Source organism: Danio rerio, chromosome 23 (genome assembly GCF_052040795.2).
Source record: "Danio rerio strain M-AB ecotype USA chromosome 23, GRCz13ab, whole genome shotgun sequence".
NCBI lineage: Eukaryota > Metazoa > Chordata > Actinopteri > Cypriniformes > Danionidae > Danio > Danio rerio.
The window spans coordinates 30,784,925-30,799,825 of record NC_141043.1 but is presented as its reverse complement, the minus strand read 5'-3'; the positions used below and the strand labels follow the sequence as shown (position 1 = coordinate 30,799,825).

Below are 14,901 nucleotides of genomic sequence, written 5' to 3'. Positions count from 1 at the left end.
ACAAGTCCTGTAGGTTGGGCAGATGCACACCAATAATCCTCTCAACTGTCCTGACAGTCCACTGCAGCCTGTCTGATCTGAACCAGACAGTAATTGAAGAACACAGAACTGACTTAATGACAGCCGAGTAAAACTGAGTCAGTAACTCCTGTGGCAGCTTGAATTTCCATTTCCTCAGCTGACAAAAGAAGTACAACCTCTGCTGGTCTTTTTTTATAGAGTCAGTGTGACCCATTTCAGGTCCTGAGATATGGTGGTGCCCATGAACCTGAATGACTCCACTGCTGCATGAGGGGAAATCAAGGGTTTCTCCTAAAGTCCACAACCTTCTCTACTGTTTTGAGCTTGTTCAACTTCAAGTTGTTAAGGCTGCTTTACTTCCTGTCTTTATGCAGACTCGTCACCATCCTAGATGAGCCCAAAAATTGTGGTGGTGTTGTCTGCAAACTTCAGGAGGTTGATAGTGGAGTCTTCTGGTGTTCTTGATGGTAAATAGGGAGAAAAGCAGTGGGGAGAGGACACATCCCTGTGCCTGTGGTGTGGGTGTTTAGTGTGAAGTTTTCAATCCTAGCTACCTGCTGCTTGTTTGTCAGAAAGTTGATGATCCACTTGCAGCAGACAGCTGGCTCAGTTTGGTCTGGAGGAGTGTTGGGGTGATGATGTGGAATGCAGAGTTAAAGTCCAGGATTCTTGCATTGAACCCTACTTTGTCCAGATTTTAAGATGTAGAGCAGACCCATGTTGACTGCATCATCCACAGGACTGTCTGATCTATAAACAAACTGAATTAGGTCTATTTGGGGTCCGGTAATGTCCTTCAGGTGAGTCAACAACAGTTTCTCAAACAACTTCATGACCATGTTAAAGCAATTGGTCTGTAGTCATTAAGTCAAAGTTTGTAGCAGGCAGAGACTTCACAAAATTCCAGTGCTCTGTTGAAGATGGTTCAGAGCTGAACAGCACAGGCTTTTAGACAGGCCAGTGAGACAATTTCTGGGCCTTTGGTTTTCCTTGTCTTCTTTTTCTTGAGGACACTGCATACATCCTCTTCACTGATCTGTCGTGATCAATACACTATCAAACATTTCATTTATTTTATTTATTTATTTATTTTTTTGAGAGAACACCTGATTTAACAGTAAATGATGTGAAAGAGTAAATACCTGAATGGAAGTTTTGTGGATCACAGGATGGCCAGACTAGTTTGCGTTGACCATATTTACATCACACTACTCATTACAACTGGGTCTACAGACAGCTTTAAGTTGCCGTTTGTAAGTTTGACACCCAGTGGTTAAACTAGGTATTGCATTCCCGGATCAAAACAAATGCAAACGCAGGTTGCCAAATTGAGGAGTCTGGCATTGGTGGGCAAACTAGGTGTCCTGCATAGTTCAGCTCCAACACTAATCAAACACACCTGAACATGGCAATCAATGTCTTCAAGATCACTAGAAATCTATAAGCAGGTGTGTTTGATTAGAGTTGGGGCTAAACTGTGCAGGACACCGGCTCTCCAGGACCAAGTTTGCCCACTCCACTTGAGCCTGATTTAAATCGTGTTAAAGCAACTGCACGCGACATGAGTTTTGGTTCTAACCAACACCTCATATTGATATTAGAAACAGCTTCTACTTCTTGCAGCTGAAAAACATAAACGATCACCTCAGGTACACCTATTCAGTTTTAAATGCTAATAATGTGAGTTTGAATGCTATTATTGCCAGATTAAGTTACTGAAAGCAGCAGTAGATAGTTTACATAAGATCTTGAAAATAAAATAAAACCGTTTGAAATTAAACTTTAGAACTTAGAATCACAACCAACACATGATCAGCATGTACATTTAATATTGTTAAAGAAGTTTAATATGTATAAATTAGAATATAAATCTTACCATCTCCCGAGTAAGTGCATATTCTGTGCTTATGAATGCCTGTACTTATATTTCTGTCGTGTTTCGTTAGGTGCATTGCAAATTTCGTCAGATAGCGTGTTGTCAGGAGACGCGGTTACAGCGTGACCTGCTCACCTAATGTAGTGTAAGATTCGTAATATTATTTGTTAATTAATAACCTCATGTTGTCACCTCTGAATCAGCGTCTCATTTCAGAGGCTGCTACTGTCCACCGGAGTTCAACAAGAATGTTCACTTTGCATGTTTCTTAAATATCTGCAAGATTATGGTATTTTACATGCATACATCACCTTTAAATCTTTAAAAGCACAGCACATCCAACCTTAAAACAGACGACCACTTGTACGAGTGACATTCCTGTCAGTGGTAAGAAAACTGAGGTTACAATTTATACAGTTACAGTGCTTTTCAAAAATCAACACCACAATGTTTTATCAACAGAAAGCTGGAAAGAAAAAAACTTTGATGAACCTTTATCTGCTGCATCAGAACTTGCCATAAATTAGTCAACTGTTACTAGTGGTGAAATGGTGTCTGACATTTTCTTGCCACATTTTAGGCCCTTCAGTAACAATTGTGCATTGTTTAAATGCAACAAAGCACCTGATTATTGTTGCCCTTTATGACCACATAACATGTAACGGCTACTTTCCTCATGATAACACCACATCACAAAACTTACATCATCTGAAATCACTTTCTTGAACATGACAGGTCAATAAACTAAAATGGCCTCCATGGTCACCAAATAAAAAAACAATTACTCGAGAAGAACATGAAAACATATAGAAACATATATTTAAAATGCATTTTATTTTTCTTTACAAGAAATAAAGCAGAGACAAAGAAATAAATGGAGGGCTGGGAGGGAAAGGGACAGCTGTATATAAAGAGATGCAACCTCTGACGTCAAAAAATATGTACAATTCAAAATTATATCCATACAAAACATGCCACATACAATAAAAATGACCATTTTATTCATCTTCCCTAAAAGTAGCTTTGCTGTACAGTTGCAGCATCTTTTTTTAAAAAGTTGATCAGGTTGAAAACCAAAATCAGGATCTATTCAGTTAATTACAACACATGTAGAGATCTTAAATAAAGAGAATTCAAAAGAACAAAGGCAGGGGGCTAGAGTTACTCAGCCTAAAATCCAGTGAGCATCTGTGCTTAATAACAGACTACCCTTAAAAGAACCAACGCTAGATTGAATGACGTATAAATAAAATAATGCTGAGTGCAATTCACATGTAATTAATGGAGATATTTTTGATTAATGAAGTCATACCATTCACTGGCTATGCTGCCTTTTCATACGTCGTATAAAACATTCACTTCTACAGGGAGGGGAGGGAGAGAAAACAACAGGACACGATTCAAAAACAGTATCATCTTGGGAGCTTCAAGACTTTCCATTTACTACTAATTAAACTGTCACTGATTCAAGGACAGGGTTCAGTAATTCACAAGCAGTAGCATAAATAAAAGAAATATATGTGAACAATATTACATAAATACACAATGCTATGCACCATTTTACTGCTGTTTCATTCGAAAACAATAAAAAGGGGATCTGTTTCCATGTAGAAGAGACTTTCCATTTCAAACATTTGACTTATTCACCGCAAGCACTCTTCCAAAATTCATTGGTGAAGACGAGAGGAAGATCAAACCCTCTTAGTTAACCTGTATATGGTCTCGTAGGGACAAAAAATATGCAGATATATATATAAAAAAAACATTAAATGCAAAAAACACTCTGGTTCATATACATAAAGATATTACTTAGTTTGCCATTTTACATATATTTATAGATATATACACATTTAGTTTTCTGATAAAATGATATCCAGTGGTTGCTTCTTTTTTCATGAATTTTATTTCTCTACAATTTTGAATTTGATTTAAAAAGGGGCTGGATAAAGAGTTTAGACCCCTATTATGTACAGTTTATACATTTTGCATTTATTTCTTAATGTGAGGTCATAAGTCGGGGGAGAAAGGAACAAAGTAGCATGGGCTATGTGGACACTTTGTTCAACTCCCTTCTTTGAAAGTTTGTTTTTTAAAACTGTTTTAAATTACTTTAATATAAAAGAAAATAGAAATGCCCTTTTTAAGTCTTCCTCCGTCGCCGCGTCGAGCCTGTAGACTGTGCTACCACTATCAAACCACGATTACACATCGATTAGATACAACCGGCCGTCAGCAGGCAGAGAAAGACTCACTACAGTAAGTTTACAACAGTCCACTATCACAGAAGGGAAGAAGTTTACACCTAAGGGTCCTGTTGGAGTGACAAGATCCGAAAGGAGAGCTAATGAATGCAAGGATGTAAGGATGGGAAAACATGTCAAATGCAGTGGCAGTCTTGCATCACTAGTATTATTTGCCATAAAGTCTTTCAAATTGCACCCACGTGGATTTGCACTGTGACCCTTTGTCATTATTCGCTCCACCGTTATGAATGCGAGATGAGCATTTCTACACTAAAAAGCATGATGCGGCGGCTACATGATCGGAAATAAAAAGGTGGCCTCTGAGACACCCGTTTGAGTTTGATTGCTCGAAGTAATGCATCGTCATATTGGAACTGTCCATCTCGTTTGTATAATCAAATCAAAAAAAAAAAACAAGAGTTGCACTGGCTCACTATTGTAATCGTAATCAGAAAGCAAAATATAGATAGGAGCAAACCTGCTGCTTAAGTTTCCCTGCTTATCCGAGAAGGCATTTGCCATGGACACATTCCTGCCTTCCCCTTTCCACAGTAGCACTTAACAGTTTTAATACAAAGCAGTGACGTCCCACAAACTCAATGAGGTAGACTGGGTGAAATAAACCCACCTTTTTTAACTCAATATAATAAAACATCTGGTGCCTTTCGATAGTCAATAGTATTTCAGCGTATCTCGTCACAGTTCTAAGCAGAGCCACTCCAGGATTGTCTTGCCAATGTCCACGATCTTCACTGACGATTTGATGGGAAAGCATTCGGAAAGGGCGCTAGCCGAAAGGATAGGTCCAAGTTAAAGTGTACGAGTTAACTTTTCGAGTACTTACATGGCTTTAATCAAACATCTTCTCTGAGTTCTAGTCTAAGTGTATTGATATGCTATAGCTTTAGTTCTTTTGGTAGATGTTGAAGGGGTTGATTGCAGCCGGAGTCAGCTTATTGTAGGAGGAAACAGTGGAGGAAGTAGAGGTGCTTTTGGCAGAGGTGATTTTTAATCAACACGATAGATTCAAGCAGGTCTATTACCTTTGAGCTCATCTGTAAAAGGTTGTGGCATCAAAAGTTTTTTTCTCTTCAAAGCTTTGGCTCTTGTTGTAGGTAACAAAGTCTTCTTTCTGGTGACTGAGAGTGAACTTCTCTTCCTCGAATCAGAGCAGCTTATTAACTGGAAAGTAAGAATATAACAGGCTTTGGCGCAGGAGTGTTCTGGCACCAGGGAGCAAAGACGCGTTGGAATCTTTCTTTGTTAGTTCATCCACTTTCTACAATTCCAGGCTCCACAATGGCAAGGGATCTTGTGCTGATCGTCCTCAAAGTCAAACTGATAGTCATATGTCAGCTAAAAATATGATTGAGAGAGAAAGATACAAAGTGTTGAATACCAGATGTAAACAATGTCAAAAGAGTAGCATGAAAACTACTGTAACAAACCTCTTCGCCCTTCGGGATCCTGCGACTAGAAATGATGATGATCTTGTCCTCTTTGTCAAATGTCACAACTTCTGCCACACAGTTCGGTGCACAAGAATGATTGACATAACTAGGAAAAGAAGAAAAAAAATCATAAAGCAAGTCACAGACCAAACAATTGGACTGCAAGAACAGTACGAGTACAGGATCTTACCGAGCAGGACCGCCAGTTAAGGTTGCATCAATTACATGCTCATTATTGATACGGAACATGTAGATCCCACGGTTCTAATGATAAAGACAACGGGTTTAGACAAAAAAAGTGCAGACCTAAAACATATGATGGAAGCTTGACAGCTACAAACCTGCTCCTCGTAAATCTTTTCTCTGCGATTTGCAACCTCATTGCGAATGATAGTGCCAATGTACTCGATGACCATGGTGTGTTTTTCAAGGTCTTTAGCAGCGTACAGACCCAGTCCCTGAATGCGAGAGCGGGCCAGGTACACATTGGTTTTCCACTCTGTCTTCAGTCGACGGTACTGAGAGGATTTGGAATGAACGAACTGCTTGCTGTATGGGGTGTTGATCTCCCCTGTAAATGTGCTCTGATAGGCTTTGGACATACTCGTGCTATTGAGGGTATGAGGCCTGAAAAGCAGAATAAATTTGCATTAGATCCTTACAATCACTATTCATACTTCAGTGAATTCATTCACATGTAAAGATAAAGGCTTAGATTTGTTTTGTTCATTACCGTTTGCAGTGGGTGAGAATTTTTGGTTCTGATCGTGCACAACCTGTAGGATTGATCATGAGGGGAAGTTCCATAAGAGGATGGCGGCCATATCGGAATGTATAATCCTGACAGGATTCCACGCCAGGAAGCTGCAAGATATAGGTGAGTTAAAAATGCATTATACTGTATAATACAAGGGTGTCAAAACTAATTGTTTCCTCGCTGCACCACGATGCAGACAATTCGGTATCGGTTCAGTAATAGATCATAACCGGTTATTACATACTGATGTCATTTATCTTATATGCGATATATATCGGTAGCTTACTATGGCGAGGGAGGCGAGCGCAAGTAATTAAAACACTCCAACTACTTAATGCACTGCGTGTGTTTGTCTTTCACTGACACTGAAGTTACAGCAGAAGTAAGAAGTATAGTAACAAGAGCTTAAAGTGTTTAAAAAACTGGTAAACTGAGATAGACTCTCTTCATTGACTATGCTTTGCACCATATATTTAAAAGTACCATGTCAAATAACAAATAAAGGGCTTTCTTCTAAACAATAACAAGTACTTATAAACAAGTGCTTAAAGTGCTAAAGAACTGAACTGCTAAACTGAAGATTAGAAGTGAAATCAAGGCCCTTATCACTTTTTTTCTGGGTTGAAGTCCTGCAAACTCTTCTTTTCAAGACATTTGGACCAGAAAATAGAGCTGTTTTTTCAATCATGTTTTTTTCTTTTGTCAAATAAAATTATCAGGATACCTGAAATCGATCGCTCCACAGGAAATATGCATTTAATTATTGTTCCGCTGTTGTTATCATTTCACAAAAACCTCTGTCAACATTTTTAATAAGTCATTAGATTAAAGATTATGTTTTATGATTATGACTAATTTCCTCTGTCTCACTCACGGTTCATGTGTGTGCACGCTGCGTATAATGAAAAAAATGACAATGAACCGTATGGCTCATATGTTTACATTTTGTATAACAATTTTGTTATTTACATATAATGTATTAATTTGCATATGTTTAATAAGCGGTAAAATGAAAGCCTCAGTTTGATGCGGCGTTATTATTTTGCAAAAATCAAGAAAATCTTTGAATTTGTTTGATTGACAGATTATGTAGGCTATTTTAAAAACTGATATTATATAAGAACTGTAAATAACTGTAATTTTACAAATGGAAAAAAGGTTGGTTTGTTGGTTGTACACTAAATCATCAATAGCCTGTTTATGACGAGGCTCCATGCAGCATAGAGGCCATCAGTATCAGCGCTGGTTTATACCATCTCATCTGTGTCAAACTGTGACCAGAAATATCCTTTATTCATTTTGCTTTTTTTGGCAAAAGATGTCTGCAGACACGTGTGTTTGCATGTGTTACTGTCACAGGAGTTAACAAATATTTGTAGCACATTTAGGGGCCGATTACAAAGAGCATGCTTTTCCGTTCCAAAAATGCAAGGCGCACAGAACTGCCTTTTATGTTGACAAGGAAAAAAGAAGTGCGGTGCTCTTTTATATCTTACTAGGAAACAACTGAATCAGCTGACCCGTATTGTGCGCGAGTCATGTTGCTGTCCATTTTATAATAGTAATTTTTAATAATGTTATGATATTTAAGATCTGTAAAGTAATTAATCTCTGGATAACTTAAAACAGCAACCACAAGTCTCTTCTCCATCAATTAAAGTTCGCCGTAGTCGCCTTGACAACAGAAACCCTGCTGTCACCTCAACAGAAACCCTGCAGTGTTTCATTTGAGTGAAGAATGAAAAAGACGCGACTGATTTACCACGCTTTTTCCACTCGAGCACACAGCGCGTAACGGCAAAACACGCAAGGCCCATAAGCAGTAAACCATTCAAAAGATGCCCCTCTCAACGCAAAAAGCGCGTTCGCTGTGATTGGCCCCTTATGCCTCCAACACAACGTATATGTAAATATTAATAGTGTGTCTGTAGCTAAGTGTAAAATTGCAACCCATATTCTTATTTATATATTTGGTCTTAACTACAGATATAACATCATTGCATAAAAAAGTTCAGGAAAATGCATAATAATTTAAGGTAAATCTTTTTGAATAAAGCTTTGATTAAAAACTCACAGATTCAGTGATTCGCATCACTGCATGTACAGTGAGTCCATACATCTCTTCTCCCCTGACATGCTCGGTGAAAAGTTTCAGCATGGCCGCTTCATCTCGCAGCTTGGCAACCTGATGCACAATCTTAGCCCAGATGCCTTAAAAGCAATGGCATGATGCAGCAAGAATTAAATTAGAATTACATTTACAGTCATTTCCACAAACAAATGTAAAAATGTACATACCATCTGGAGTGGAGTCTCTGAAGTGCAGGTCTTCATACCCATGCTCCAGCACACGCACTTCAAACAGGGGCCTGCCATCCTGCTCACTGATGCGGCATCGGTAGCGACATCTGCGGTTTGGCACACGAGTGCTCCAGTAAATTCGTGTGGCCTCATAACCGACTGGATAGATAGCACTGGGTGAGTGAAACACAGCCATCTGAGAGGGCAAAAGCTGGCCCACAGCATGAAAGATGAGCCCACCAACACGGAACAAGTGAATGCGATCACCGCGTTGGAGGATGCTTGCAATCTGCTTCACCTCATCCCGCTCGATGTAAACACGTCGAAAAACAGCAAAACTGCTAAGCTCCTCTTCGCTGGGACCTTTAAGCTTGTGCTGAGTGCAGAGCATAGTTTTGTCTTTGAAAAACATGCAACGTGCCCGAATGGCACATGCAAAATGATATACATTCGGGCAGCGTAAACGGTTGCAGCTGTTAGTAGCACCCGTTTTTTGACAGTAGGCACAACGGGTGCGTAATCCACGCCGAAGGGCAACCTCCACATTAATAAGTGCACCACCCTGGGTTTCGTACACCTCTGTTGACCACAGAGCACAGTTAAGATGCACCCACAAATCAACATCAATATTAAGCAGGCGTGCAGGACCATCTGTTGCACCATCTCCCTCCTCATGGCAGAAACAGCACTTGCGCTTATCTCTAGGCAACTTATCTGGTTTCAGTGTAATGCGGAGGCGCTCCATGAGCTCTGAAACTTCACGACTGCTCTCTTTTTTAGAGCCACCTTTGCGAATAGTTATGACTATCTGGAGTCGTTTCCAGCGCAAACCTTTCCATTTTTTGACCTTAGGTCGTTGTTCTTCATCAGAAAGAGGCCTGCTACGGTGTTTGATGGATTTTAGGGATATCTCTATAGTAGGGGAGTCTAGAGGAGGAGAACTTGCTGGAGCAGAAGGTTGTTCTTGTGGTGGTGGAACAGCTATAGGTAGGACCGCAGGCTCATGAGATTCAGGCTCTACTGTAACGGGGGAGCAGTGAGATTCCTGTTTGACCAAAATTTCGGTTTTGACAGGAGCACTTGGACTTGCAGAAGGGGATGATGTAGTCTGAACAGTTGTTTCAGATTCAGGTTTGGGCTCAGGCTGAGTGGTGTTTTCGGGCTCAGCTACAGTAGATGATGGGGGTGGAGGTGGAGATGGTGAAGGAGGTGGAGATACTTCGACAGGAATAACAGGCAGGTGGCGCACATCCAGATCTGAAACATTTGTCATGTAACAGTGTTGGGCAGGTTTATCTTCTTGCTCTTGGGATTCCTGCAAAAGAAAGGTAAAAAGCACAAATAAATGTAATGTACCTGTGAAAAAAAAAAAAACATTTAGAGAAAAAAAAGTCTAAAAAACTCACCTGTTTGATAAGAGCAAGAATATCAACTTGTTTCCTCAGGGTACACCCTGGGAGGGAAACGTCAAACTGCTTAAGCCATTCTGCATCATTGCTCACAGAAGCGTCTGTCTTCAAACCTAATAAAAAAAAAAAATATATATATATATATATATATATAAATAAATTCAAACCGTTTTAGATAAAAGTTTTAAAATAATACAACAATGAAGATCAAAAGCAGTTAAACACTTAGCTGAAACTTAAAAATTTATGTTAAAAACATCTAGATAGGAGCACCTGGGTTGGAAGAGTCAGGTACTTTCCCAGGTCCAGCACCTACTCTACCAGGACTCTGGGGAAATGCCAACTCGTAAGAACTTGGCATACGTATGTGCAGCAGTTGAGCAACAGCCAACATCACTGTGTTGAGATTCTGTTGAAGAGAAAGCAAAACCATACTTAAAACATGTCACAAAATTACCAAGAACTTTATGAGGGGGACATTTGAAGACATAAGTACCTTTGCAGCAGCAGATGAAAGCATGAAGGTTACAGACACTTCATTGCTTTTGGCTTTGTCCCACTGGCTGGATGAAGCTACGACTTTTCCATCCACTGACTCGAAAGGTTTCGTCTCTGAAAAATCTGAACATAAGATAGGATCAGCAAGTTAATTGGGCAAATTATAAGCAAACAAATACAAATGATTTCTAAAGGATACTACATACTCGGAATGGTAGAACGAGGAATAATGGGTATAACAGGAGAGATGGCCCTCTCTTCTTCCTCTTCTTTGGGATCCAGTAGACTGGGAAAGCGTGTTGTCTCATCACCTAGCTGGCTTTCAGGTGAGGATGCTGGCACAATACTGTCTGGAGCATCACTGTCATCATCACTCTCCATACTGAGTTAAAAGAACCCATTAGTGCACAGTTTTACACAAGCCCAAAATCAGTTGTTATGTAGAACCTACTTTATTTTACATTTTGGTACTTACCGAATATCTTCATTCTGGTTGTGAGGTGGGGTGGGAAGAGCTGCTAGTATGTCTACACTCTTTACTTCCTCTGGCACAGATCCTTAGAGCACAAGGAAAGAGTTTTAAGAGATTTAAGAGTCTGTGAAAAAAACTAAAGTCATACCAGCTCACTAGTAAACACGAATCAATACTATGTCTTACCAATGGTATCCTCTGAGGCCTCTGTCTCTTTTTGGCCTTCCGCTAGTTCTTCTACCTGAGTCACTCCGTTTAAAAGCTTGTGCTGCACTGAAGGTGGCGGGGTTGGGGGAAGTGACGATGGTGGTGTTGGAGGATTGCTGAGGTTGTTCTATAGAGAGGAAAAAGGAACAAACAAGAAAAATAAATTACTGTAGTTATTACAGGATTCAATCAATGTTTGAAATTACTGAAATAATGCACACACATGCAGACCTTTCTAGTCTTGATGTCTACATGGTTGAATTGAAAGGCATAAAAAGTGCAAACTACAGCATACCTTTGTAAGAAGCTGAGAATAGTAGTCTGGAATATTGTCTAGTATAGCATTTCCAAATGAGCCTTTCAACTGGGTCTTGGCATTGGCTGGACTGCTGCCAAAAGGTGCAAACAAATCCAGACTAGCAGTAATAGAGGGCTCCATCAAAGGAAGAAGAGAAAGGCCCTGTGGGTTAACCAAAGATGATCAGCAAATTAACACCAAAATAATTTAATGAATTACTATTAAAAACCAAAGCAAAGATTCAAACACACATACTTGCTTCAACTGTTTCATTATTGCCTCTGTTTTTCCAACCTCTTCTTTCTTGGTTTTCTTTCTAGAGTTTGGCCCACGCTCTCCAGCTTTTGCAGTACGTTTGGCCTTGACAATTGGAGCTCTCTTTGTGAGTGACTGCAGATCCTAAACATTAGTAACAGATAAGAATTAGATGCTCAAAACATTTATTATATATAAGCACCATGAATTTGCCTGCTTGGCTGTACCTCCATGTTGCGTGGAGTTCCTTGTAGCTTCTGTTCCAGCATTGCCAGCTTGTTATTAATGTGTCCATTTATCTCATTATGAATACCATCTGAGGGCCTCTGAGCTGCAACCTGCAAGTTTTTGGTTCGAAGGAGTTTCTGTAGTAGTTGTTGGCCAGTCTCTGTCCTTTGAATTTGCGATCCAATATCTCCTGCTTGATTTCTAGAGCCCACAGCAGAGTTCACAATACCAGAGCCACTGACAGATTCTCCAGAAATTTCTCTCTTTATGCCATCAGAATGAGTCTCAACAATATTTCCTGTATCGCACTGGACTTCTCGTGGCTCTTGTTTAATGTTTTGCAATGTCATCTTGCACATTTCACTGGGCATTTGAGTTGGTTGAGATGTATGACCCCCAGATATTTGACCAGAATTTGGTGCTTGGTTCTGTGCTACCTGAGAAGACGGCCCATTAAGTGGGAAAGGAGCTGAGAGAGCTTCAGTATTAGGGCTCTGAGTCTTGGCAGTTGGAGATCTCAGAGGTGAAGGTATCAAACCCCCCGTCTGGCTAAAGGGGCTACTCTTTCCTACAATACCTTCTGGCCTTGAAGGTGATGACAAGTTACTGGAGAGGGCCATGTTACCTGGTTCAGGTTTATTTAAAGATGGACTACCAGCTTCTGGAACAGAAGACCCTGCAGGAGAACCAGCATGCGAGGGAGATGCTTGAAAGGGGCTCAGTGCTGTTGTACCATGTGTCTGTTGTTGAAGATGCTGAGTGCCTGGAGGAGTCTGAGACATCCTCACGAGTCTTTGTTGATTAGAAAGTGGACTTCCAGGTGATCCCTGCCCCAGTAATTGGCGAGGAGACATTGGTCTAGCCAGATGTCCAGGTGCTGTGTTGCGAACCTGACCCATTATTGGTCTAGGCACTTGACCCCTCATCATTTGATGCTGATGCACTTGTTGCTGCTGTATCATTTGCTGCTGCTGGGCACTATTGATGTACTGAGGCAAAGGTCCTTGAGAAGGCTGTTGCATTGCGCCTATAACACCCTGATGAAACTGTGGAGCCATGCCAGATTGTTGTCTAATCATTCCTGGTTGCTGCTGAGTGCTGGAACCATGTTTGCCAGCCAATCCAAAGCGGTGTTGCTGTTGTTGGGTTTCAATAACTGGAATCCGTGGACCAACTGATGGCCCCTGTAGAACCTGGGGACGCATTTGTCCCTGAGCTTGACCCTGCAATCTTAGCATCTGGCCCTGCTGAAGCTGTCTCTGAGCAAGCATTGCCTGAATTTGCTGCAACTGTTGGCTGGGAGTCAGATGACGCAGTTGGGGGTTCTGTGCAATGAAGGCCTGAATGTTTATAGAGGTACGAATTTGCCCTGCAGGAGCACCAGGCCTTTGAGTCATCATCATTTGCTGTGCTCTAGGAATGCCCATCTGTTGAGTCAGTAGAGCTTGCTGCTGTTGATTTGTAAGGTTACCCATTGTCTGACCGCTATTTTGGACAGCTACTCCTTGTGGTTGTTGTGCAGCAATTTGACCAGCTTGTTGCTGGGCCATGAAGCACATTTGTTGATCTTCCTGTTTTATTTGAATTTTGGTCTGGGTCTGAAGACCAATTTGCATCTGTGGTTGTGGTGGTTGTACTTTAAGATGCGGTCCAGCCTGCTGATTGTCAACAAAACCATGTTGTTCAGCAACTCCAATGTTCTGGTTTGTCTGAGGTTGTGCCGTTTGTTGTTGACCCAGAAAAGCATGTTGTTGCTGCGGCTGTCCAACAACACACTGCTGCTCTCCACTTGATCCCTGTTGCATCTGAAGTGGTGTAGGAGGTCCACCCTGCTGTGGGGGTGTTTTTGGACTAAGTAATCCTCCATCTTTATTGGGATTCTGATGATCTTGGACACCTTGTTGCAGGTTCTCAGCAACCCCTTGGTTACCACCTGATGATGGAGCTTCTAAAGCTCTTTGTGGTTCAGAGGGGCCAGCTTGTTGTTTTAGTTGTAAAATTTGTTGCTGTTGAAGTTGAGCAAGATTTTTTGCAGCATTCTGTTGCTGTTGTGACATGAGCATACGCTGAGCCATTACAGTTTGTTGTTGAGGTGTGAGTTGGGTTGGGGGTCCCCTAACAACATGCTGTCCAACTGGTCCATGCTGATCCATCAAAACCTGAGGTCTCTGAAGTTGCTGTACAATCTGTTGATTGCCAACCATACCTTGAGGTTGGCCTGCCATAAGATTTGCAGTCTGAGTCATTTGCTGGCCCATGACATTATGTTGTGTCTGCCCAAGAGCCTGATTCCCCATCATGCCTGGAGGAGTCTGCACTAACCCTTGCTGATTTTGTTGACTATTTATTAAACCTTGTTGTAAGTTTGGCTGCCCCAGACTGCCCATCAAAACTTGGGCTGTCTGACTGCCCATGGCTCCAGGCTGCTGATTCATTATTCCAGGCTGCTGAGGTTGATGTGACATAGGCTGCTGTGCCATCATCAGCTGTTGTTGCTGCTGTTGTATTTTTTGGACCATTTGCATTTTATACTGTCGTTCTTGCAGAACTCTTGGATCTGGTGCTTGAGGTCCAGGGCCTTGTGGGAAAAAACCAGGAGGTGGCTGTACTGGGCCAGCTCCAAGTGGGAGGGAAGGCTGTGCTGCACCAAAGGGTTGCATCTGTGGCATTCTAATTGGCATACCTCCCGGGGGCATTGCTGCTTGTGGCATCCCTCCAGGTGGCTGACCAATCATTTGTCCAGGCATCTTGGACAGCATGTGGGGTGCGGGTGTAGAGGGCCCAGGAGCTAGCATGGAAGAACCTTGTTGATGTTGCTGTTGTTTACTTCGGTACTCCGCAATAAGATTGGTGTGCTCTTTTTGCTGCTTACGCACCTAGAAAAA

General features: G+C 41.2%; 1 protein-coding gene across 8 annotated transcripts in view; it reads right to left on the bottom strand.

Moving 5' to 3' along the window:
* Positions 1–2,712: 2,712 nt before the first annotated feature.
* Positions 2,713–14,901, bottom strand: part of kmt2d (lysine (K)-specific methyltransferase 2D) — a 37,844-nt gene continuing 25,655 nt past the window's right edge. For all 8 annotated transcript variants that reach the window (XM_087307285.2, XM_087307289.2, XM_087307287.2 and 5 more), the window contains 16 exons: positions 12,016–14,892; positions 11,789–11,932; positions 11,531–11,695; positions 11,215–11,362; positions 11,032–11,113; positions 10,763–10,938; positions 10,555–10,679; positions 10,332–10,467; positions 10,056–10,171; positions 8,647–9,964; positions 8,423–8,559; positions 6,325–6,455; positions 5,933–6,218; positions 5,782–5,855; positions 5,589–5,697; positions 2,713–5,496 (listed from right to left, as the gene is read on the bottom strand). In XM_087307285.2, the coding sequence (XP_087163411.1) occupies positions 5,404–5,496; positions 5,589–5,697; positions 5,782–5,855; positions 5,933–6,218; positions 6,325–6,455; positions 8,423–8,559; positions 8,647–9,964; positions 10,056–10,171; positions 10,332–10,467; positions 10,555–10,679; positions 10,763–10,938; positions 11,032–11,113; positions 11,215–11,362; positions 11,531–11,695; positions 11,789–11,932; positions 12,016–14,892 (6,117 nt within the window). In that variant the 3' untranslated portion in view covers positions 2,713–5,403. The remainder of the gene's footprint in view (positions 5,497–5,588; positions 5,698–5,781; positions 5,856–5,932; positions 6,219–6,324; positions 6,456–8,422; positions 8,560–8,646; positions 9,965–10,055; positions 10,172–10,331; positions 10,468–10,554; positions 10,680–10,762; positions 10,939–11,031; positions 11,114–11,214; positions 11,363–11,530; positions 11,696–11,788; positions 11,933–12,015; positions 14,893–14,901) is intronic.